Source organism: Microcebus murinus, chromosome 11 (genome assembly GCF_040939455.1).
Source record: "Microcebus murinus isolate Inina chromosome 11, M.murinus_Inina_mat1.0, whole genome shotgun sequence".
Lineage (NCBI taxonomy): Eukaryota > Metazoa > Chordata > Mammalia > Primates > Cheirogaleidae > Microcebus > Microcebus murinus.
Genome location: NC_134114.1, coordinates 29,041,083 through 29,067,094, shown reverse-complemented (window position 1 = coordinate 29,067,094; position 26,012 = coordinate 29,041,083). Strand labels below are relative to the sequence as shown.

Sequence of the window (26,012 nt, the reverse complement as noted above, 5' to 3'; positions counted from 1 at the left end):
TGAAATCTCAGCAGAATCCTTTGTCCCAGCTTCAGAGAGCCTCAGGAATGAGGTGCTGAACCAGTCTCTTTAAGTATCCATGAAGCAGCAGGCCTCAGACAAGCCATCACCTTTAATGAAGGGAACACCAATGCCACAAGCACTGCCTTTCAGACTCACCCGTCAGCCACAGCCTCAAGTCAAAATCAGACGGCAACTAGAGTTCAGAGGAAAGACCTGAGATTGGGAATTCCTTTTGTTTACCTTTATTTTCTTTATTTCTCTCTCTTTCCTTCTTTTTTTTTTCTTAAAATTACATAGCATCATTGAATTGAGAATCAATGTTTTCATATCTGTAAGCCCTTACGGGAACGTCTAACCATTCTTCTACCGTGTGATAAACTGAATAATAAGAACTAGAGAGGTAGACAAGAAAAAAGAGTCGAAACCAAATCAAGAAACCTGTCCCAAGGCAATATGGATATGAAGAAAACAACAGATTGTACTTGCTTTTAAAGGGCTTTTCCCTCCTACCCCTGAGAAAAGTCATCAAATATTTACTTTCATATAGAATGTCTCAAAGCCAGGAGGGCAGGTTTCAAGCTTGAAATGCAGGCAGGCTCGTGGGCAATGGTGCTGCAGGAGTTCCTGGAGCCTAGAACAGTCTCTGGCTGTGACAGGGAAATGGGGAAGAGGTACCTGAGTGCCGACAGGTTTGCCAGACAACCCTGCAGCAAAGAGGTGTGGGGACAGGGGTTGGCCCGACTGCACACTGGGCCTCCAAGCCTTTGTCTGCCCTTGAACACCCACATGTCCTAGAGATGAGGCTCCCTCTGGGCTTACCTCATGCTTGGAACACCTGAAGTCTACACATTTAGCTTTTGAATGTGACACGCAAACTTACCTGATGAATTCCACAGAGTAGTACTCAATAGGCGAGCTCCCTTCGCTCGCCCCAGGTTTCCAGGATAGGGCCACCTCGGAATCAGAAACCACGATGACATGTGGCTGCTGGGGTGCCGCTGGGGGCAGGCAGGAATCTAGGAGGAAGGACAGACGCAACTAGACTTGGCTGGTGGTCTCAGCCGCTGGAGAGGTTTAATACATAGACAGCACGTGGGCTTCGTACAACCAAAACATCCCCGTTCAGAACAGCCTCGAAGCCCAGATCAAACAAATACAGAAACATGATCACAACTGGATCCGCCAGGTAAGTTCTCAGTCAATGAAAGCTGTTCTTCCCTTCTTCCCCCAGCACTTCTGACTGCAAATCCAACTAAATTATGTCCCAGCCACTGACCCGAGGACACACAGTCGTATGTAGCCTTGAAAACCTCCAATACACCCCCACCACCTCACAACCTTTCTTCTCTGTTTGCATGTAAGAATTAATATTTATCTATAAGGAAAATTAAATGCTTAGAATTACTGCCACCTACTTACAATTCTTGTGTGTGTGTGTGTGTGTGTGTGTGTGTGTGTGTGTGTGTTGCCCCTTGATAATCCGAGTACATAGCAAGGGTGGGAGGTTTGGACGTGCTCTCATGTGCAAAGATGTGGGAGTCCCCCACGATCCCATCACCTCAAGTGACCGCTGTTTCTATCTTCACGTCCTGACTAGCACACCTCCCAGCCTTCGTTCATACTACTGCTTCTGCCTGGAAGACTTTTCCTGCCTTCTCTCCCTGGCAAAATCCCATGCATTTTTCATAATTCAGGCCAAACATATGACTCTTTCTGGAACCCTCCCCGAGCAGGGGGGCAGAGGAAGGTGCCCTGCTGTGTGTCCCAGCCTACTGTTCAGACTGCAGATGTACCTCTGTCACTTGCCTGCCTTTGCTTCTCCCCGCACAGAGAGCATGCTAACAATGACCGCCATCAACCCACCTCTGTGTCCCGGTGTCCAAAATGGTGCCCCCTCAGCGAGCGTTTATTGGGTTCCCTTTGCCTATAAATCTCTTTTCCCCCTCCCCTCGCTTACCTCCTTAATTCCTACTCCCCCATCAGATCTCCACTTAGTTGTCATCTCAGGGAATGACAACTCACTCCTACGCTGTGCCTTCCTGCAGCACCGTGGGTAGCTTTCACCACCATCTGTAACTACACACTAACTAGAGAATGTCTTGACTCACCCCACTAAGTTCAGAGAGGGCAGGAACTGTGCCTGCTTTCATTCACCACTGAATTTCCAGAGCCTAGCACAGTGCCTGGCACATAGTAGGTCCTTCTTGATATTTGCTGAATAAAGGACTCAATGAATATCGGCCTTCACGTTCCTATTGCTAATGAACTTGAACTTCTTTTACCTTGGGACAAAGTGGTAACGTGCCGAGCAGAGCTGAGCCGCCCCTTGCCCGTCTGGCTGTAAGCTGCTATGCTCACTCGATAGGCAGTGCCTGGTTTCAAATCTCCGATCACTTCCTCCTGTCAGTGACCAAACAAGAAAGGTGCCAAGGATCAGAAGTTCTGTTTAGGCAAATGGTACGTTTTCTGTGGGGTTTCTATCTCAAGGCCCCCGTTGAGACTGCTTGGGTCAGAGATTGTTTTGTTTTCTCTAGGCTTGGCCCAGCTTTAACATTGGCTAAGAGGAAAACCCCATGACACACTTCCCAAGACTGGAGGATCACCCCTAATTGTAATCTGTACTACCATCCTCCAACCGGGGCTCGTTCACACTAGCAAACGCTGCTGTTAACATCAGAACTCTTTGCTCAGAGCACGAGGCTGCTGGAATGCAGACAACGGTCTTTCCCAGGGTTGGAATTCTCCAAATCATTCTTTCCATTTGCCGACTGCAGAGGCTCAGTGATTAGGTGAGCAATGGTAAACAGGTCTTGATTTGTATCTATAAAGTAGAGACTAAAATTTTAGTTCTCAAATTTTAAATAGCATCAGAACCACCAGGAAGACTTTCTTAAAAACAAATGGCTGGGCCTGGCCCCAGAGTTTCTGATTCAGTCAATCTGGGGAAGGGCCTGAGAATTTGCAGCTCTCACAAGTTTCCAGGTGATGCTGCTGCTGGTTCAGGGAACCCCCATCGAGAACCACTAGGACCAATGAGGGAGGTACATGTGAACCCCCTTTACTAATGGCCTTGACCAGGAAGTCCCAGCTGAAGAGGATTCGCTCTACCTTGGGCTTTGGTGACAGTGATATGTGTGCTCAGAGCTACAGTGCTAAAGAGTGACTGGGAGCCAGGGTCTCAGCGGTGAGAAGCAGAAGCACATAGTAGTGGGAAGGGCACTGGCATTGGAGTCAGCCAGTCCCGGGTTCGAATCCTGTTTCTGCCACTTAGTACTAGCTGTGGCCTTAATACGAAATTCCCTACGCCTCAGTTTCTTCTTCTGTAAAACCGGCATGGCATGCAGCCATCTCACATGGCCATAATGTTTGGGATAATGTGTGTACAGTAGCTGGCGTGGAGGATGGACTCCAGAAATGAGCCATAATGATCACTGTCACACGTATGTGGGAACCATCCTCTTCTCGGCTGACCTCAGTTTCCCCATTGCTCCAAGGCCAAGGCCTCCCCAGACAGCTTCCCTGACCACCCAGGCCTGGTGATCTCGCCCTGCTGACCACTGTGCCACCACGTTGGCACTCACACAGTGCCTGCACGTCGTGCACTTCTCCACAGCCTCCTCTGCAGAAGACTGAACATTCATTGTTGCTCAATAGAATTCAGGGAATCCAAAAAATTTTTTTTAAAGCATTCAACGAATAATTATTGAATACTTAACACAGAGTTCATAAACCCTGACAACACATTAGAATCACTTGGAGATCTAAAAAACACTGATGCCTGGACTCCGCTCCAGACGGCCTCAATCAGAGTCCCTGGGGGACAGAGCCCAGATGTCTGTTTAAAGCCCTCCAGGTGGTTCCAGTGTGTGGCCCGGTCTGTGGACCACTGCTTTAGGGCCCGGCTCACCTGCTCTGAGCCCATCTGTTCCCTCTCCTCTCATTGTCCTGGCTCTCCAGCCTCCCCCATCTCTACCAGATCTTTCTGTATTTACTGTGCTGAAGACTCTCCCATCTTAAAAATGGCCATCGCCTACCACATGTGCACGCCTGGCTCCTCTGCTCAGAAGCAACCTTCTGCAAGAATCTGTCTCTGCTTCCTCACCTCCTATTCACTCCTCAACGTACTTCTGCCTGGCCTCTCTCCTCTACAACCCTGTTGAGATGGTTTCACCAAAGTCACCACTACAACCCTGGAGTAATACCAGTGGGTGTGTCTCTGTCTGTCACAACTTGTCACAGCTGCCAATGCTGTTGCCCAGCCTTGCTTCTTCAACCCTGGCTCCCTTAGGAACCATATTCTACGTCTCGCTGGTCACCTTCTACTTCTTGTGTAGAAGCCTCCTTTCCAAACCCTCCACCCATTCCCCTTTCTCTGCTACCCCTAAGTGTTGGTCTTTCCCAGGACTTCACCCTCACCGTCTCCTCTTCTCCCTCTGCAGAGTCTTGCGTGGGCAAACTCAGCTGCCACTCCCTTCGTGGTGATACCTCCCAAATCTACACCTCCAGCCCCAGCCTGCCTCTTGGTCTCCAGGCGTGGATTTGTGACTGCCCCGTGAACATCTCTACCCAACAACTGCCAAGCAAATCAAATTTCACATAACCAAAGCTCAACTAGTCATTCCTCCACCTACTGCCAAAACCGAACCAAAACAAAACATTTCTTCACCTCTTACATTTTCTATCTCTCATTACCCAAATCCAAAATTCCTGAAACATTTCTCTATGTGCTCATCCCTCCTCCCTAACCATCATGCAATCAGTTACCAACACAGCTGATTCCACCTCTGTCATATCACTTGAATGTGTTTATGTCATTTTGTCTTTACAGCCATTTAAGACCAAGTCCTCATAACTACAACAGGCTCTGACTCCCCCGCCACCAATGCTGCCATGATTGTACCTCCAATCTCAACTCCACACTGCTATGCTAGAGTTATCCTCCTAAATGCAAAATCTGATCATGCTCATCACACTTACACTAGTATATTTGTGTCCTTTTGTTTATCCTTCCAGCACTACCTCGTGCCACAATCCCCTCCTTTCATTCTACATTCTGGTCATACTTAAGAACTTGGCAGTGCTCAAAATTTATGCCATTCAATGCCTCTGGGCCTTTGAACCTGCTGCTCCCTCTACATGAAATGCCCTTCTCCCTACTCGTGCCTGGCTCAACCCTGCTCATCCTTTATGACTCAGTCCAGCTGAGACATTACCTCATTTCTCTGACCCCCAGCCCCAGTCTGGTTCGGTGCCCCTCCTCTGTGTTCCTTTGTGTCCCTGGTGCACCTCAATCTAGCACCACTCACCTTGTATTGTAATTGTCTGTTTATTTGTCACCTTCTGCCCACCCACTTGAAGGTGGAAAAGGCGGGAAGCAAGTTCTTATTCCTCTGGCATCCCAAAGCTTAGCATAGTATATGAGATACCTAGCAAATGCTTAAGCAATGCTTTTTGATGAATGAATAAACTAGTGAATGAAGGAAAGAAAGAAATCAAGCCACGATGTCCCCTAGGAACAGATTACCTCGTCAAGACACCAGTTTACACTACTGAGCCCTCAGTCTTGACTCACAGCATGGGTGCCCCTGCCCCAGCCCTGGATTAGCAGCTCCAGGGACAGGACTGGCTTCCCCTTGCCCACCTCCCTCCGGCCACCCCCACTGTGCCTTCCGGAACTGCTCCCTTCCAATTCCACCTCAATGCCCTAGTTCAGACCCCTTTGACCTGCTACAATGTCCTGGAGGGTGTCTGTCTCCAGTCTGCTCCCCCCACCAACCCCCACTCCATTCTACCTGCAGCTTCACAAGGGGCCTCTGTGGAACACACGGACCTGTCTTCGGAGCTCCCCTCTCCTGCTCTACTTCCCTGCATCTGTGCACCCGAGATCCACCTTCTGTCCCCAGGGTTCACACCAAGTTTGGCGGCTGCACAACTGAGACTGGAGGTAGCAAGTGGATCCGACTCCAGCACTCACTGCTCTTCCAACTGCCATTCCAGGCGTTTCTCGTGGAAGCAGAAACATACTTTGAAGCCAACTCAATGCTCTCCCAGGCTTTTGCTTTGGGACCCTTTTCTTCTGGGAAGTCATTACAGTGAATAAAGCATGGCTGTGGCCATATGGTTTCATAGACTATTGCAGATATTAGCTATGAGCCAATACCAAGTACAGCTACCATTAATTGCCATTTATGGGGTGTTTTCTCTGTTCCGGGAACAAGGGGTCTTTGCACACATAGCCTTATTTAATTCTTCTTTCAGCCCTTTGAGGTAGGTATCATTCTTATTTTCATTTACAGAGGAGGAAACTGAAGCCCCGAAAAGTTGGCAATTTCCTTAAGGACATATATTTAGCAAGTGGCAAACTGGGGATTTGAACCCTGGTCAGTTTGACACTAAAGCCCAACTTCTAATTGGATAACAAGTGTGAAGGATATTAAGTAATGTTTAAATAAAAAAAAATACTTATAAATATTGAAGACCAAATTATTGCTACTTATCTATGAATATGAAAGTTAATATATCAGAAATTTAAATGCTACCACTAAAAAATAAGAAAAATCATATTTGTAGAAGTTCCATAGAGAGATTAAAAAACACCGAAACGCTTTATTGGATATGGGAGATGAGTGCTACGTTCAGCCTGGGTGCGCTCTGAGAGGTGCAGGGTGACCCTCCTACAAGCCAACGGTTTCCAGTCTGAATCTTGTCCAGGGCTGGCACACTGAATAAGTCTCAGATTGAGTCACTGTTCTGGGTCAATCAGACTACTGCACTCTAACACAGGGTGGTGGTAAACCTCCTTATGTGGGGGGCAGAGAACAATCTACTGAGATGCCAGAAGGAAACACAAAAACTTCGTATTTCTGTTTTATCTCCTTCATTAAAATTCTGTGAGATTTTATAATGTACATAATATGTCAGTTAAGTAGCATATGTATAATGTATAAATACATAAATATACATATATTGGTGCATGTTCAAATATTTCTAACTGATGGTATGCATGATCAAAAAGTGTGGAGACCACCAGTCTAAGCATCCTTTTCTATTTCTAACTCTAAAAAACCACCAGATTGCCCTGATTTGTTTGACTATTTCGCTTTCCAGGATGAAACCTGCAGGTGTTCTTCTAAGAAAAAGATAAGATGGGTGTGAAATGCTAATCAAATCAGAAGCCTCTAGAAGGCAAATTATCAAACAATGCATCAGAATTCTACATTATCAGCCAGGTTATTTTGATCATTTTATCAGTTAAATCTTACTAACCATTCATCAACCCACTCCCTCGTTTGGCATTCAATCCAGAAAATCATATCAACCTTTTTTTAAGGTGATGGGTCCTTTCTTATTGAAAATACAATCTGGAATTGTCGGAAGGGGTGAGGGAGTAAGAAAAGGGGATTAAAGGGGTGGGAACCACTTCAGAGTGTTTCTTACTAGTTAAATATTTTCTCTCCTTTTCTATCTGTTTCACCTGATCTTGGAACAGAGCTCAAATTACTTTCAGACTTTAAAGGTGGTCCCCTTAACCTTACTCTGCCATATGAGATGAGGGAGCACACGCGAGGACAAAGGCTCACCTTGTATACTCAGCAGTCACTGCTTACACCACAACCTAGCACCGTCCATTGGCCTTAACAGTAAGAGGGAGGTGCAAGAAAACCACGTTCTGAGGACAAGAGACTCCCTGAATCCTAGGTTGGGACAGGGGGTTAACTTTTCTAAAACATACTTACAAAAATTGTCTGATGATCAGGTTGTCCCTGGAAAGGAAAAAAAAAACAGAAGCAACATGAAAAGAAAACTTGTGGGACTAAAATGAACCCATAGAGCCTACCCCTTCCACTATGTGCAGCCAAGGGCAGCAAATCTTTGCAATGTGAATTATATTGACCACTTACTAAGTTCTTATTCTGTGCCAGGTACTGAGATAAGGGCTCTGCAATCATTACCTCATTTCATATTTATAACCTCCTTATTCAATAGGAGGATATGATATAGCACCGAGGTTCCCCCAAACTTTCTCTGTTCATGGCACCCTTAGTGTCTCAGCAAAAAGAAATGCCTAACAGTTTCATTTATTAAGTAGTTACAAACAAAAACTTCGTAGTAGTAGTAGTTCACACAGATGTTGCCCTTTTCCTCAAAACATGCCAAATATTCCACTCTGCCCCTGTGAGCCTGCTGCAGAGCCCTGGAGCACCCTGGCACACAATTTGGGAACCACAGACATACCACCTATGATGTGGATATTATTAGAATACCAGTTATGTTGATGAGGAAACTGAGGCCCAGTGAGGTTATACAGCTGGCTTGTTAAAATGCAGAGATCTGAACACAAGTTCTCTGAATCCAGAACCCACCCTGTTATACCAGACTCCCTCCCTCCTCTCTTGTTCACTCACTGCCTTTATGTCTAGGCCAGGGGTGGGGAACCTTTTCATGTTGGAAGGCTGCATTAATTTAGCTATAATCAAATAAGGCCTCATTCAAAAAACTTCAATTAGATATACTTAAAAATGTACATTATTTTCTAAAAATCTATTATGTACTTAATAATTTCAAAAATGGAAACTGTTAATTTTAAAGTTAAATAACATTTTAGTGACTTAATTGTGTCTGCTTTTTGTTGAAAAGCATTTGAATATTTGGTTGCAGCATGGAGGTCCACAGTTTCAGTTGATCTTCTATATGGGTACCAGTCATTTGTGATCTTACGGGCATCTTGATTTGGGTTAGGTAGGAGAGTGCAGATTCACAGCAATAAGTGGTTGAAAAGTAATAAAGCATTTTGGGGGCATGTTGCTGAAGGCATGGGTATACGGCTACATTTTGCCATATTCCAATTGGATCTTTCTTAGCATCAAACAATGACTTTAAAATATCATCCATTGAGAGCTCAATTCTTTAGGTACCTTGGTGATATCAAATAGGTGAGGCTTAAATGCTAGTTTGAGCGTGATGTCATGATTCTCAAAGTCAGTGAAACTTTCATTGTATTCTCCAATTTATATAACAGGTTTATATAACAGCTGTGTATTCTTCAAATGATTTACATATGTCATCCTGCTCATCAATGACCTTTGCTAACCGAGGAAAGTGTTTATATGAAATTCCCTTTTGAAGAAGTGTTTTGAAAAAAGATAGCTTTTTAAAAAATGCTTGAATTTTTTGCCACGTAGCATATATAGACTTAGTTTTACCTTGCAAAGAAATATTCGAGTCATTTTGATTTGACATATCACACAGAAATGCTGCATTCCTACAGAAATCTTCTCTCAGTAATTCACATTGTTGATTCTGTTCTTCATAAAATTTAACTATCTGTTCTTGCAGACATAAAATTTTGCCTAACTCCTGTCTCTGTAATAGCCAATGCACTTTGGAATGATACAGTAAATTCACACTAAATACCCCATCTTTCAACTTCAGCATGTAATGAAACCGACTGTGTGCTGTTGCATTTGCACAAATATAGTTAACAATACTTATAATTTGTTGCAAAGTGTCACTTAAAATAGTAGCTTTAGCGCAGAGATTTTGCTGATGCAAGATGCAATGAAGGCAAATGAGAGTATCTGAATCTTTTAATATTTTTTTTGTCTGTGCAATAAACCCTTCATGATTTCCTGTCATGGAAGGTGCACCATCTGTACATACACTCACTAAATTTACCAAAATTTGTCAAACTTCAGGACATTTATCTTGAAAGTTGTTGAAGATATCTATTCCCTGTGTTTTGTTAGCAAGAGTGCCCAAAGCACGAGTAACTCTTTGTAGCAAAGAAAATCTTCTGTTAAGATGGGAATGAAGAATACAACCTGTGCAGAGAGTCAGTAGTATCAGCTTATTCATCCAAAGTGATTGAATACTATATATTTTCCTTTTGAAGTATTGCATGAAGCTGTTCTGTTAAGTTGAAGGCTAATTCATGCTGCTGATCAGTTATGCTTCTCATTGAAAAAGGCAGTTGTTTCTACCTTGAAACACTGTTGGGGTCTACGCATCCTACAACTTCGACAATGCATTCTTTCACAATTTCTACATCACTAAATGGCTTCCTTTCCCCCCCAAGTATATAAGCTACTTTATAAGTTGCTTCAGTGGCATTATTTCCAGGTCTTATTGCTGCTTTAAAAAATTGTCTTTGGTTTTGCTTTTCATCTTTTAATTTCTGCAATGCAACCTTTCACTTTTCTTCTTCTAATTTAAAATATTTGTGGTTCTTTTGAGTGTTATAATGCTGATGAGCATTGAATTTCTTTCATGTTGATATTACAGTATCAGAAAGCAAGCAAATCATCTTATCTTTAGCAGAAACAAGATAATATTGCAATTCCCAATCCTCACTAAAAAATCTGTGTTCTTCCTTCAGTGCTCTCTTGGTCTTCTTTGAAATGATGCATTGCTAAGCAGATGGAACTAAAAAATACAGTCAAGCTGTACAACTATTCACAAATTCCACTCAAACAATAACACAGTGCACAGTTGTCCAAAGCTTATAACAGACTGGTGTACTCGACCCCCATAAACTCACGCCAATCAGCCTCATGCGGTAAGAGCACCAGTCAAGCAGGGGAAGTGAGAACTAAATCATGAAACTTATGTTATTCTGTTGTATTTTAAAGACATTCATTTTAAAAATAAAATAAAAATATAAAAGACAAACGAAAATGTATTAATAAAAAGGATTTATTCTGTAAAATTTTGATCCAGTCAAAGGCTGCACTTAAGGACCTGGAAGGCCACATGTGGCCTTGAGGCTGCAGGTTCCCCATGCCCGGGCTAGGCATTACTTCCTCTCTCCATTCTGTATATTCTGCAACTCTGCCAGCCCTCCCCCAAACACACAGACGGGCATGTATGCACACATCCATGCTCATTCCCTGAGTTCAAACCATTCTCTCCAATTAGGATGCCCCCTCCCTCAAGTATGTCTTTTCAGAAAGTTCCCTGCCTCAATGCCCAGCCCCAAGTTTTACCTCTTGACCACTCTTTCCCACACTCATCTCTCCCTCTTTAAACCTGTCTACTATATGGTATGTTAATGACGTCTGGTCTTACGTTGCTCCCCAGTTGTTTGATCAATATGGGTGTGGTTCTCCCAACAGGACTGAATGCTACCCCCAAATAAGGACTGTGTGTTGTCTTGTGGGGCATAGAGTAGCACTATGCAAGTTTGTTGAAATCAGCAAGATAATCAAATGCTAGAATTTGATAGCATACACTAATGCCTAGGATTAGATAATGGAGAGAATATAGGTAACATAAAAGTCATCAGGAATGATAACTAACATCTATGTGGCTTTTTATATTTTCCCATAGGCTTTTATAAACATGATTTTATTTGGTCCTCACAACTGTATAAATAATTATACCCCCTACATGGGAAAACATTGAGGTTTAGACAGGTTAAGTGACTACGGCCAACATTACCGAAGCTATAAGCAGGTCCAGAAGCCCAGAGCGCTGGTCTCCCTCCCAGCCCTCTGTTCTATGTTTCTATGGCAGTGACCTTCACAGAGATGCCAGTTTGGGGGCCAGGTTCTATGGAATGGGCAGGATCTCAATTCAGAGGCTCTGCCCAGAGGCAAGGCATCTGTCACCAGCACTACACCCTCGATGCCTGGGCTGTGCTCCAGCCCAAGCAGTGAGCCCTGCAGGACACAAGGCAGGGCAACTAGGGACACTGCTGGGGTGATGCGGCACCTTGGTGGGGTCACTGGGCTTGTTGAAAGTTCCAAGACAGTTGAGGGGAAAGGAAAGCTCTCAACTTGTGGTTTCCTAGATGGGGCCAACCCAGTCTCCCCCTCTGAGGATAGAGTAAACCATAGAGGCTGGGGCAGAGGGCTTCTGCGGCTAATGAGGGGTGCTTAAAGCCTATTTTGAGATGAAAAGCATGTCCTGCAAAATAAAAAATAAAAAAAAAGCAAGCTGTGCATCTATTCCCTCTGAGTCATGAGAGCTTTGGTAAAACTAGCAAGGGCAGGGGCTCAGAGGGCAGTCAGCCCGTGGTTTACAGTTGATGCTGTTACTTGCTCGTGCACGATTTGAGGAAAGTTACTTCACCTCTCTGAGTCTCATCATCCTTGTCAGTAAAATGAGGTCATAGGATAGTTGTGAAGATTAAATGGCAAAGCGAATGTAAAGCATGAGGGATGGCACCTGGCAGGTAAGAGACCTCCAAAAGTGATAGCTATGCTACTTATCCTGGATGACAAACAGGCTTCAGACTAGGCGCTGCACTCAGCAGGCGCTGATGAGATGGGGTTGCAAACATCACCTCCACCACCAGGCAACAGCATTATGCGCACTGGTGCGAACTGTTGTAGAGCAATTCAGCGGGCTGCAGCCTGGGGTAGCAGTGGAACAGGGAAGGCCGGGAGAGGGAAAGAAAGGAACCCAGATGGTGCCTAAGGCAAAAAATTCACCCTGAGAGATCTTGAAAGGAAACAGAAAAGAAATAGATGAGGCACCAACAATTGGTTAGCGGAAGGACAGGGTGCTGGGCTTGAAAAGAAAAATAAACAACCTGGGCCGTTTCAACATACATTCCAAATTATATCCTTTCCTTCTGCATTATGTCTTCAGGCAGCTGGGAAAATACGAATGGCTCCTATTTATTTATAAAGCTTTATTGAGATTTCAAAAAAAAAAAAATCAGAACTGAACTTTAGGCAGAAAAGAAGGGGGAGAAACAGCTGTGAGGTGGCTGGTTCCCTGCATGGTAAAATGGGCTTGAGAGCAGGGTGGGAGCATTTACACCAGGACTCTTGCATCAGATGCCTGCCTAGATGGGTTGGTACGGAGGTAATGTACACGAAAGACATTTGGACATTCCAAAGGACTTACGAGCATCAGTTATTAGTAGTACATGTGCAGCAGCACACACACCAGATTGGCAACCCAACTGAATATCCCCGAAATGCCAGGCACCCGAGTGCCTTTGAGGGGCTGCAGGATGGAAAGACTCACCGTGGTGGGGGTGTCCCAGCTGAGAGGCACATGGTGTGACCGCTCCTGCAGGGATTTGTCTGCGCCGATCTCAGAGTAAAAGACCTGGAAAAGATGCAGACACCCTGGGTGAGAGCAGAGCCAGCACCTAAGATCAGAGGTTTGAATCACACTCACCATGCCAGGGGGTTCTGAGGCATATCACCCCACCGCACATGCACTAGTTCCATGGGGACAAACATCAGGCATATCTGGTGGAGTCGTAAACTCAGAAGCCTATGGAGGCCAGGGGGGAAGACACAGATCAGAGAAGTGAGATGGACCTGGCTCTTCTTATCTTTTCCTAAATCATGACCTTCTAGGTCATCTTCCACTTGCCCAATTTGAGACAATGTGTGTCCAGAAATATATTTCTCCACTTGAAGGAGATGACAGGACAAGGGCTCCTGTCCCTTGGCGAAATGGAGACAGTAGCAGGTGGTGGGACTGTGGTGTTATGGGGGGCTTGGTGCCCCATAGGAATGTGGGCCCAGCCTGGCCAGCTCTCCCCGTATCCCAGAGATTTCAGAACTCCCAATATTCACCTGAAATATTCTGACTTCTAAAAGTTGACTCATTTCTTTTTTTTTTTTATAGTATCTAACAGTTTTTTCTTTTTTTTTATTTCAGCATATTATGGGAGTACAAATGTTAAGTTGACTCATTTCTAAAAACACCGTTCAAAGAAAATATTTTGGTTGAAATCAGCCCAGTTTACAGCTCTGATGGAGAAGAATGCCTTCTCTGTTCCTTGCTCCACTTTGTCACCCATTGACTTTAATTCAGATTTTTCATTATTTTGTACTTCTTGACAACATTCATTCCACAGTGATTCCCTATTATTTATTTTCCATGCTTCTGTTTTATTCTCCAAATTTGACTACAGGCAGTTTGATAGCAGGAACCATGCCTTCTGCTTGGCTTATATTATATTTTACTGTAGCTGAACAGAGAAAGGACTGGATAGATCCTAACTGATTAATGTAGATGTGTTCAGGGCACTTAAAAAATGCTCTTCAAAGGGAAACCTTCTAGTTTCACGGAAGAACAATGGAGCAGTTATTAGTATGGGAGGACTGATACGTGGAGAAGCAAGGATGAGAAGGATGTACAGTCACCCGACACCCACTGCAGTCCCCATGCCCATGTACTCACAGTGTACCCAACGATGGGGCTCCCAGGATGCCGTGGCATTTTCCACTGGATGCTGAAAGCTGTACAGTTCACGGCGCCCAGCGTGATGACAAGAGGAGGCCCTATCTTGCCTGCCTCCAAACAAAAGAGACTGTGTTAGAAGCTCCACGCATTCCCACTTTGAGGATACTCACACAAGATCTAAGGGTGTGTTCTTACAGATGGAGCGCACACTTAAAAATAATTCCACAGGCCAGAATTGCAGCCATCTCTCTGATATACCATACCTGTCTCAGATGACCCCCCTAACTTTGCTATCCTCTCCCAACCTGGCATTAGTAGAGAAATCAGCCCAACTATTGTCCTCAGTCCCTTGGGTGACTTCTAATAGGTCAGGGACCAGCAAAGGGAGATTCTGGGTAGTATAGATGATGAACACATCTGACTGGACTCTAGCAGTCCAGAAGATGACACATTTTTATTTACCCAATAATATATACTTTTATATATACATAACATAGATGTGTCTGCTTATATACCTAGTATATTTTTATTGTGGGACTTTTCAAAAATATGGTTAAGTATAAAATGGGATTTAAAAATTTTTTAATGTTTTAATACATACCTGCCTTAAGTAATTCTAGAATTATAAACAATAAATTCTAAAACAACAGATGCTGATTTGCAACAGATTGCAAAAATCTAGAAAATTCAAAAAATCACATATATTAATAATTCTACCATTTAGAAATGAGTCCTGTCAGCATTTTGGTGTACCTCCTTTTGGTCACATGCAATGTTTTAAAATTCTGTGTTTTTAAAATTCTGTGTTTCATTCTGTGTCTGTGTGTGCACGGGCATGCATGCCTATACAGGTTGAGTATCCATTATCCAAAATGCTTGCACAAGAAGTGTTTCAGATTTCTGATTTTTTTTAATATTTTGGAATATTTGCATTATACTTACCCAAATCCAAAACTCTGAAATCTGAAATGCTCCAATGAGCATTTCCTTTGAGCATCATCATGTGGTACTCAAGAAGTTTCAAATTTTGGAGAGTTTCACATTTCAGATATTTGGAATTGGGATACTTAATTGTGTGTATATAAATGGTTGTGTTTATTATATATAGTGATTGTGTATATATACATATATATTCATAATTCTAAATCTTATTTCACTTGGTATTATGTATATAGGATAGACAGCATTTTACTGTCATTAAAATCATTATTGTTAATGGCTGTAAATGCTTCTATATTATGCATGAGCCATAATAGACAGTATTTGTCATTCCCTTACTGTTAGACACAATTTATTTCCAGTATTTTGCTATTTTAAATCATGCTCCATGAGGGCAGGAACCAGGTCTGTCCTGTTCAGAGTACAGAGACTACTAAACAGTAGGAGCACAATAAGCATTCCTTAAGTGAATGAATATTCTGCCTTTTGATTTTGCACTTATTAATATCCCCTGATGAGCTTTTTTTTTTAACTACTGCATAGAATTCTATAGCGTATCAGTTAAGATACTTTGCAATTCACAGAGATCTGATGTTTCTATTTATTGGAATGCTGCTGGGGTCTCCCATCAATGTTTTTAATGACAGAACCCAAGGTTTTTCTGGTGGACCAAGTAACAGAGGCTCAATGGTGTCACTTAGCAAGTACTGTGAGGCCAGGAGGCTCCATGTGTCCCATAGACAACTACGACTGTCACCGCCTGGGGATTTAATCCTCAATGATATCTCTGGCTCTGCCTTGGTTCAAGAGTGAAAGTACCATCTGATTGGCCAGAATTTGGTCGTGTGACCTCCTCTTGGCTCAACCAAGGGGCAAGAGAAGAAAGATTCCCAGTTTCCAAACTGAGAAGTGACAGAATGAGAGGAGTCCTGGGAATTGTTGTTTTACCAAGACCGTCCACATTCAACAAGGCACCCAAAAAGAGGATAGAATCACAGAAAAAGGGTAGTGGCAGGTTGGATAGCCCAAAACTCTGCTATCCAGAGCATGCATATACATTAACTATTACTCCATTGATTGACATTTAGGTTGGGTTCAAAATTTCACTGTTAAAAATAATGCTGAAAAGAACATCTGTATATATACCTTTTTGTGTACACAAACTTAAGTCTAGAGAATTAACCAACTTAGGAGGTTTTGGTATTGTATGAGAATGTTCAGTCTCACCAGGTCTGAGTATTACCACTTCAGAATTTTTGCTCAGAAAATGAAAAAACGAGCCACCAACTGGGAGAAGATATTTACAAAAGACATATCAGATAAAGTGCTGCTATCCAAAATATACAAATGCTATATAGACTGAATGTTTTTGTCTCCCTCCACTTCAGATTCATATGTTGAAGCCTAGTCTTCAATGTGATGGTGTTTGGAGATGGGGCCTTGGCAGGTGATTAGGTTTTGAGAGTGGAGCTCTCTGGGACTAGTGCCCTTATAAATGAGCCTGGCCTCAGAGAGCTCCCCCTTCCCTTGTGCTATATGAGGACACAGCAAGAAGATGGCAGTCTATGAACCAGGAAGTAGGCCCTCACCAGTGTAAATGAGTACGTAGGCATTTTGGAAGACAGTTCAGCAATGTGCAATGACATCCAGAGCTGTCAATCCATTCCTATCCTTGGGCTCCTAGAAGTGTGATTCTAGTCTGCCGTAAGGAAAGAAATCTAAAAGGAGAGAAGGCTATCCACATGCAGATGTTCTTCATTTTAATAGTGTCACTTCTGATATAGAGAAACCATTTATAATCAAAATATTTAGAAACAGGGTAATAAGTCAATTTTGGTGTATCACCTGGATGCACTGGTATACAAACATTAACATGAGATTTACCTAAACACAAAGTAGTATCTTGTATTGGACCCTAGATCAGAAAAACGACATTACAGGGGAAACCAGTAAAATCCAAATGAAGACCATGGTTTGGTTGATAGTATTGTACTATTACTAGTTAGCACTACCACTGGTTAATGTTTTATCCCTACAAGGAGAAACTGGGTGAAAGGTGTATATGGATTCTCTCTACTAACTTTGCAACTCTTCTATAAATCTAAATTTATTTCAAAATAAAGTTTATTTAAAAAACAAGGCTTGTATCACACCACAGCAAAATTATCTTGTGGTTTTAACCTAAAAAGTATACCCAGTCACTGCTAATACTATTATTATGGTCATATAATAGATTCACTTGAAAAATAACTTGAAGGCAAGAGAAAAAGACTAATTGTTACATTAGGGTAGCTGAGATTAAGGAGGTTTTCCCCCATAGTTTCTTCTATTTGACAAGTTTTCCAGAATGCTCTTATATAATTTTTCATAGTTCAAAAAAATTAAGTTCAAAAGTATTTTTACGCCCAAAGATCAAGTCTCACGAGTGCAGGTGTAACTGCGCTCCTTGGGTGCTAACGGAAATCCACAAAACAACAATTCAGGAAGTTTGCTGTGGGGTTAGAGCCAATGGTGCTGTCTCATGTCTGCAGTCTGCTTCTCTGCATTCAGTAGTAAGGCTAAAAATAGTTTGCAATTAATGATGCAGATCTTTTAGCTCTCAACAATAAAAGGTAATACACCTGCATAATACAGTATACTCATGTCCCAAGTCACCCATCACAACAAACCGAAGGTGCCCAGGACGGAGGCTATTAGTGCCATAAACAATGCCACATGGAATTGTCAGTGGACAGTGACTGAAGTGCTGTTGGAGGAGGACCTGGTCCTGTAAAGGACACAGAACATGCAATCCTCTTGCTCCTTCCTACTTTGGTGGCTGGTCGTAATCTAGAACAGGATTTTGCAAAATGTGTTGCTGGACCTGCCCTGGATTCTCTAGGTGAGTTCTGATTCTAAAAAGTGATGTCTCACAGTCTGTTAAAATAAACAAATACACATATAATAATATATAAATAAACATGTAATAACAGGTATATAATGCTACAATTATTATTTGCATTTTCAAATATTTTTTAAAAAAGAAAATAAAGCTAAATAAAATACAGCTAAAACTCCATACTGTCTTTCTCCTTCCTTCTTCTCTTCCAGGGGTAACAACCATTCTGATGTTATTGTATCTTATCTTCAAGAAGTTTGTACTTTTATTTTACCTAAACCTTTCTTTGATTCTTTTTTTTTACTGGAAACAACCTAACTGCTCATCAGTAAAGGGATAAAGTGTGGTTTGTCCATACAATGTACCAGTATCTTTACCACTTGACATTCATTTCTTTGGAAAGAGGGAGATCTATCTGGGCACAGAGAGAGAGAGAGAGAGAGAGAGAGAGAGAGAGAGAGAGAGAGAGAGAGAGAGAGAGAGAGAGAGAGAGAGAGATGTGCACACCTTTGTAATTTTGAAGCACTGCTAAAGCATTAGCTATCCTCTGACATTATCCTCACTGCTGGCCTATAAATCACCTTTCTTAGGTTTCTAAATCAGTTGCTACTTGTCCACGTGAATTTTGGTTTCTAACATGCTATTGCTACCATCTTCATCCATTTCCTTTGTCCTGCTGGTTAATGTTCTTTCCCCCAGTTTACAAGCATTTTAGTGGGGACAGAAGAGGTGAGGAGTAAATATGCTTGTTCAACCCACCACATTGACCAGAAGTCAACTGATCCTCACAACACTATGCAGTAAAGGTTGAAGATATTAGGCCCACTTTACAGGTGAAGAAACTGAGGTCTAGAGTCTGTTGGCTAAAGATCTTATCAGTGGGACAGAAGGAGGCAGAGACAATGAGGAGCCAGGCAGGGATGTTCTTCCTCTCACTTGTGCTCTTGACAATTTTGCCTCCCCTTGTTGGCTCCCACTGTACACTCCTCCCTGCCGGTCACTACCGCACAGATGCTGTCAGTCCCAAATCTATTTCTCCAGCCTGGCCTCTCCCGTTCAGAAAGGCAGGCCTGTCTGCTCAAATACCAAGCAGACCCGGATGTCAGTGGGCCTCTCAAGTTCAACATGACAGAACTAAATTCATCATCTTTCTTTTCAACCCGAGCATCTCTGACAATCCTGGTAAATGACATAACCATCAAATCGGCCACGCTCTATCCATCCTCTCCTCAGAATCCTCCTCAGCCCTGTGCCTGGAGCTGCCCTGCTAACTGTTGAGAGCTGTGCGTGCCGTGGAACCTATTCGCCATCCCTGGACCCTCAGGATGCAGTTTCCCTCCACGGGTTCCACAGCCTTTTCTGGAGAATGTGTGTTTGGGGCCCTACAACTCGTGCGTAGAAGGGGTGTGTGAATGGCGGTTAGAAGAAAGTATCAGAGGCCTTCTGAAGTGACGTTTGCATTTCGAGGACAGCCTTTTTCTCTTTGTGTGTTTGTTTGAAGCCTTCTTTACCATGGGCCAGGTCTCCAGCCGGGCCCCGTCTGAAGCTGTGTTCGCAGAGCGAGCATATTGTTTACACGTGGATTGTATGATTACTGGGGCGTGTATGGATGGGGGCAGGCTAAAGGCAGGAGAAAACCACACAGTGGGCCCTCCCCCAGGCATGGAAAAGTGGTGGACATGAGAAGGCCAGAGAAACCATCAGACAAAGTCATCACACATGGGGTGGTATCAGCATCAGAGATGCGGAGACACTGGGGGATAGTCCTGACATGGATGAGTAGATCGAAGTAATTCTCTAAATCTCTTTCAGCTACCAGAGAGAAAGAAAAGAAGAAAGCCACAGTGAGACTGTCCTCACCTCTCTGCAATCTCTGAGTCACTAGGAAAAAGCAAATCTTTGAATAGGGCAAGTAAAGCCCAAGTTGCACTCTCCAAAAACTCGTAATGAAACAAAAAAATATTTGATAATGATTATAACTCTGAAGTCTTCCGGCATCCTATGTATTATGATACTGAAACATACTAGTGTTTCCTCAATGTTAAAAACAAAATCTAAGTAGTAGGCCACTTACACACGGGACAAGTAAGATTTATGCAGTTAAATACAAAAATAACCTTCATATTTCACCAACAATGGTTCCAAATGACGGGAAAAATGTTACATAATAGAAAACTAGTTTTGAAGAAACATAGCCTTTGCAACTGGTATAATGCATTTATACAATATAACCTGAAGCTGTTTCTGTAAGCTAAAAGCTATACTTCCTAAGAAAGAAAGAAAGAAAAAGTGTGTTTCTTTGCCATGAGGGAGCTGTATTCTTGAGCTTTCTTCTTTGGAGGACTTTCAAAACTGCATGAGGCTTCTACATTAGAAACTTCTGAATAATTAGGTCAATTTCTTATGATAATTTTATTTCATAAAATACTTTAACTTCCTAAGCAAAATTCATCTCTGATTCAATTAGTTTTGTAATACAATTCATAAAAACACTTCCAAATGCGAACAAAAATATCATCTGTGACAGAAATACATTGCTAGCTTTTTAGTTATTTGATTTTCATGGAATGAACCAAGTTACATTCACTGATGCAATGGAAAATGCCCAGACTAACTAAACATAGAAAATTCTGAATAGGAAAACAAAAACCATATTTCCATCTTTTTGAAGCCTGTTCCAACTGTAATTGCTACGCAACACTATGAATATGTAACCAAAAATATGTGCCCACTAGAGCTACTTCCAAGGTAATGCCTTCAAGGCAGCAGTGAAAATGTGGGTTTAAGTAATAGAACAGTGTTTGTTCTAGTTACCCAGGGATTAAAGAAATTCTCAGACACTGAGGAGCAGCAGGAAGTGTTTTCCAGAGCCCTGATGACTTCTTTGTGAAGCAGTTACCATTCACATCACAATCATGCTTCCCTTTGAAATCTACCATTCTAGAATGTAACCCATCATTCCATAGTATAATTCCAAAATCTGATCTGCCACTCCACAGTGTAATTCCAAAGAGTAATCCATTGTTCCAAAGTATAATTCCAGAGAGTAAGCCACCATTTCTGAGTGCCTTAGTTTCCTCATTTCCTAACCCATGGGTTGAATTAGATGACGTCTAAATTAGAGTGCCTCTTACTCTAATATTCTATGATACTCTTCCTAAATACCACATGGGGAGTATCTGCAGAGTAGTAAGGTGAGAGAGAAGAGAGTCATTTGGACCAGGTTCTCAGGGCAGTACCTCCTAGATCCCGGCAAACAAGTGTCCTGTTTTAGAAGGACAAGTTTGGATCCCCCTCTAGCCACACTAGTGCTCCCCGTGTGGGGATTGTGGAGTCCCAGGCTGAGAAGACGTGCCTATGGAAAGCCTGTGCTCCATCCGCTCCCCGGGTACTCCTGACCCTAGAATTCCCTGCCCAGATAGTCCCAAGCCCTATTCCTGGTCATCAGTGGCCTTGTCCCTGTGTCTATCCTTCTGAAGGTGGACTGTGCTGCTAGTTGTGTTTGCCTTCAGGTGAGAGGGTGGCCAATGCTTCACAAACTGGGCTCAGCTGATTGTGAGGGCTCTCACAGAGGACTTCCTCTGGCCCAAGGGAACGCAGATGCCAGATGCTGGAGAGTGCTGGCACCAAAGAATTGACAACATATTAGAGTAACAATGAGATAACCAACTTCTAGGCCCAGCTACCTCTAACTCCAGTTATACTAGAAAAGGTTGAGGCAAAAAAAGAAAAAAACCCAAAAAACTAAAAAAATAGCTTTGAAGTGCCTACTCTGCGCGGGAGCTCGCACAGTGGCATCTATACTGTCACTGACTCAAGCTCACTTCCCTTACATCACACAAGGAAGCGAGCAGGAAGGCTGTAAATCTCCACTCACCAAGCTCCTATCACCACACACACCCACAGCCACACACACGCATGCACACATATACACGCGTGCATATGCACAATATGCACATTCTCCCCCAGGGGAAAATTGAATACTTAAGATGGTTTCACAATTGGGGGAGGGCGAAGAAGCAGAGACTACGAAATTTGACAAAGGTATCCGAACAAGAATACAGCGTAGAAGCTTTAAAGCTAGAAAGGAGTTGCAAATTCATCTAAGCCAGTAGTTCTCAAACCTTGGAGGTATCAAGAATCACCTGAGAGACTTGTATTAATAATAATAGACTGCTGGTCCCCACCTGCATTTCTAGTTCAGCAAGTCAGGGACGGAGGCCCAAGAATTTGCACTTTAACAAGTTCCCAGGAGATGCTGCTGCTGCTGGGTCCTGAACCATTGGTCTAGTCTAAGCTCTGATTTTAGTGATGGGGAAACGGGAAACTCAGAGAAGCTAATGTCTTGCGTGAGGTAACTGGAAGAACTGAAACTATGACCTTGATTCGTTGAGTTCCTAACCAGGTGCTTTCTACCACCTGGCATGTACTTCCAAATTCCACAGTGCTGCACTGGCTTTCAGTTCTACTCGGGCCCTCTTCTCCAGCTGTGCAGTGGCTCCGACCCTTCTCATTGTTTCAACACACATCACAGTAGACACTCAATGGCAGTGATCCCCAGCTGGAGAGGATGCCCCTCTGGAGTATTTCAAGGAAGCAGTTGCATGGAGTTTAAATAAGCTCCCCAGATGGACCTGACATGCACCTGCTCCTGACTGAGCCCCACTGAGTCCTGTTCTTCCAGGTGACCTCATCCATTTGTATAGCATCCGCAAGCACCTGCTAAATATATCTTTTTAAAGTAAGCTCTGCATAACTAACTGGGCATCTCAGCCATGATGGCTCACAAACACCTCAAATGCCAAATATTTCAGACTGAACCCATCATCTTCCCCATTCAAATCTCCTCCTCCTCCCATGTTCCTCATAGTCCAGAATCCTGAGAGCATCATTCACTACTCCTCTCTCTATATCCCAGCTATGACTCTCCCTGCCATCCGCAGTAGCACATGGAATGTAAGTGCCATGAGGGCAGGGACTTCTGTGCTCCCCCTTCATCCTTGGCACCTGCAAGCAGCTCCCTCTAGAACTCCTTTGGCTCACTGCTAGATGAATGGCCTTTCTGGGTTATTGTGACCACACTGAGGGTCCTTAGGAGAGAGAATCACCATTAGAACCGCAGAGAAGGCTGCTGCAGGCAAAATCCATAGCAGAACACGAACATTAGTTGGGGAAGCTTTGAGAAACAGGACGCTCACATAGCCTCAAAGTATCTCACAAAATGTTTATTATTTAATAATTGCTGTGGTGGTTTTAACATGTCCACAAATTCCCTTCAGGAAGTAGAGCTTATCTTACTCTGTTAAGGCTACTATAACAAAATACCACAAACTGGGTCATTTAAAAACCACAGAAAAGTATTTCTCGCAGTTCTGGAGGCCGGGAATTCCAACAGCAAGGCACTGGCAGGAGACCAGCCTGAGTAACAGCAAAACCCCATCTCTACTAAAAATAGAAATAAATTAGCTGGACACCTAAAAGTATTTAGAAAAAAATTAGCCGGGCATGGTGGCACATGCCTGTAGTCTCAGCTACTCGGGAGGCTGAGGCAGAAGGATTGCTTGAGCCCAGGAGTTTGAGGTTGCTGTGAGCTAGGCTGACGCCACGGCACTCTAGCCTAGGGAACAGAGTGAGATTCTGTGTCAAAAAAAGGCACTGGCAGATTTAGTGTCTAGTAAGGGCCCACTTTCTGGTTCATAGATGACGCCTTCTCACTGTATCCTCCCATGGTGGGAGGGCAGAACTGTGTCCCTTCAGCCCCTATTCATGAGGGCTCCACTTCATGACCTAATTATCTCCCAAAGGCTCTACCTCCAAATATCATCACATTGGGATTAGATTTTAATATACAAATTTTGGGGGACACAAACATTCAGTCCACAGCAGAGTTTAAATTCCTTCCCCTTGAGTGTGGGCTGGATGTAGTGACTCACTTCTAGCAAAGAGAGTACAAAAAGGGAGAAACCTGGTAGATAACCATTTTAACCAAATAATCAAGGTTACCATCATTAATGACAAGCCATTTTGATATTATGTGTTTCCTAACATGATGGGATGAGAAGGGCATGTCACCTCTGTGGTATTCCTGCCAAAAACACAATGCCTCAGTCTAATCATGAGAAAATATCAGAAAAACCTAAATTTGAGTGACATTCTACAAAGTAATTGACCAATACTCTTCAAATGAAAGACAAAGAAAGACTGAAAATCTACCACAGATTGAATGAGACTACAGAAATATGACAGCAGAATGCAATGTGGTACCCTGGACTGGATCCTGGGATAGAAAAAAGAATATCAGTGGGAAAAGAGGTAGAATTTGAATAAGAACTATACTTTAGTTGACAGCATATATCAATGTTAAGTTTTTAGTTTTGGTAAATGTACCATGGTAATATAAGATGCTTACATAAGAGGAAGCTGAAAGAAGGGTACATGAGCATGTTATACTATCACCATAACTCTTCTATAAATCTAAAATTAACCCAGAATAAAATGACTGGAGAAAAAAAAAAATCCTTCCTTTTGTCACCATCCCAAAAGAAGACCTTCTTCCCTAAGGCAGGGACGACCCTTTCACCAGGTAAGACTTCCTCCTGGAGCAGAACTGTCCCACGTCCTGAAAATCAACAACAGAAAGCTGCTATCTTCCTTGAGTGCCCACCACTCACACTAAGCCATTGGTGAGAACGCCTTCCCTTCTTTCTCCTGTTCCCAGGATCAGGTTTCTCTCCTGTTCCCCTGCCAGCACTGGCCTCTGGCAGCATATGGCAGCACATCTGGTGAGGGGGTGTCTAGCCCACATTTGCCTGAGGAAGCAGCTTCCCTCTTCCTCTCATGCTGGGCCAGAATCTGGCCTCTGCAATTTTCGTGATGGCAGCAAGAAACATTTTGCCAAGTCTTCACCTGTGGCTCCTACCCAGTAAAGCCATTGGTTCAGTAGACCATGAAGCTTAATATTAATAATTAATAAGCCACATGACCTTGTATGTGATCACAAAAGGCTTAAAATTTACTATCTTTCAGAGAATAGAGATTAATTCTCTCATTTAAAAATAAAAAAGAAGCCAACCACCTCCCTTTTCCCAAAAAGCTGGAAACTTTAAAGAAAGCAGGTTCATAGTTCTGGCACATGAACTTGCTAGGGATGATCATAGCTATAATTTATTGGACATCGCCTCTAAGCTTGGTACACTTAGGCATTTTTCAAAGACAGTCCACTACCCCCAAGCCCACAGGATAGGATTAGGCAAATAAAAAAAAAAGATTCTGCTTCATGGCAGACACAGACCCCAAGGCCAGGCACAAGGCATGGTGACAGGTATAACCTCTTCCTGACCCTTCTCCCCCAACTGCCCCACGTCCCTACCTCACCCTGGGCAGTTTTGGTCTCAACATCTCATGGCTTAACAAGGGGATGCCAGCTAGACTGCAGATCTCTACCCTCTCAGCTGCACACATTATGTAAGTTACTTTTTCTAATTTGTTCTACAGCTCTGCGAGGGAAGTATCATTATACCTATTTTTCAAGTGACAAAACTGAGGACAGACATTTTTTGACATATTCAAGATCATAGAAAGTGGAGAAGTCAGGATTTGACCACAGGCCTCTCTGTCTCCAAGATGGACCTTTGCAATGACTCCCAGGATCACATGATAGGATAATCATTGGAACGTTGCAAGGAACAAATAGATAGCACAAGGGGCAGTAATAATTGCTGGCACATGTCACATCAGCTGCATGTCCTGCTCATTCTCTCCTTGGACCCAAGCAGCAAGTCTTCCCCCACCCTCCACCCTTTCATAGTAAGATCTTAAAAGGCAGCATAAAAGACAGACATTTTATTTCCTCAGATTTGGGGTTGAGGAGCAAACTGACCTGGCAAGGTTATTATCCAAAAGAGAAACACTGAGAGCAGCTGAATTGGACCTCGTGTTCCAAGGGTGTTCAGGGGGCAGTGAGGGGCGTGTTGTGAGAGAGAACACAGGCTTTGGAAGACAGCAGAGTGTGATGGAATTGAGCCTGCAGTGTGGAGGGGAT

The 26,012-nt window shown here is 43.2% G+C and overlaps 1 protein-coding gene across 1 annotated transcript in view; it reads right to left on the bottom strand.

The window, feature by feature from the left end:
• The window catches only part of EGFLAM (EGF like, fibronectin type III and laminin G domains), a 169,354-nt gene that overhangs the window by 89,990 nt on the left and 53,352 nt on the right, over positions 1 to 26,012 (bottom strand). The window contains exons 2-6 of the mRNA XM_020290068.2: positions 14,152 to 14,261; positions 12,979 to 13,062; positions 7,740 to 7,766; positions 2,286 to 2,403; positions 884 to 1,019 (exon numbers count right to left, since the gene is read on the bottom strand). Coding sequence (XP_020145657.1) covers positions 884 to 1,019; positions 2,286 to 2,403; positions 7,740 to 7,766; positions 12,979 to 13,062; positions 14,152 to 14,261 — 475 coding nt within the window. The remainder of the gene's footprint in view (positions 1 to 883; positions 1,020 to 2,285; positions 2,404 to 7,739; positions 7,767 to 12,978; positions 13,063 to 14,151; positions 14,262 to 26,012) is intronic.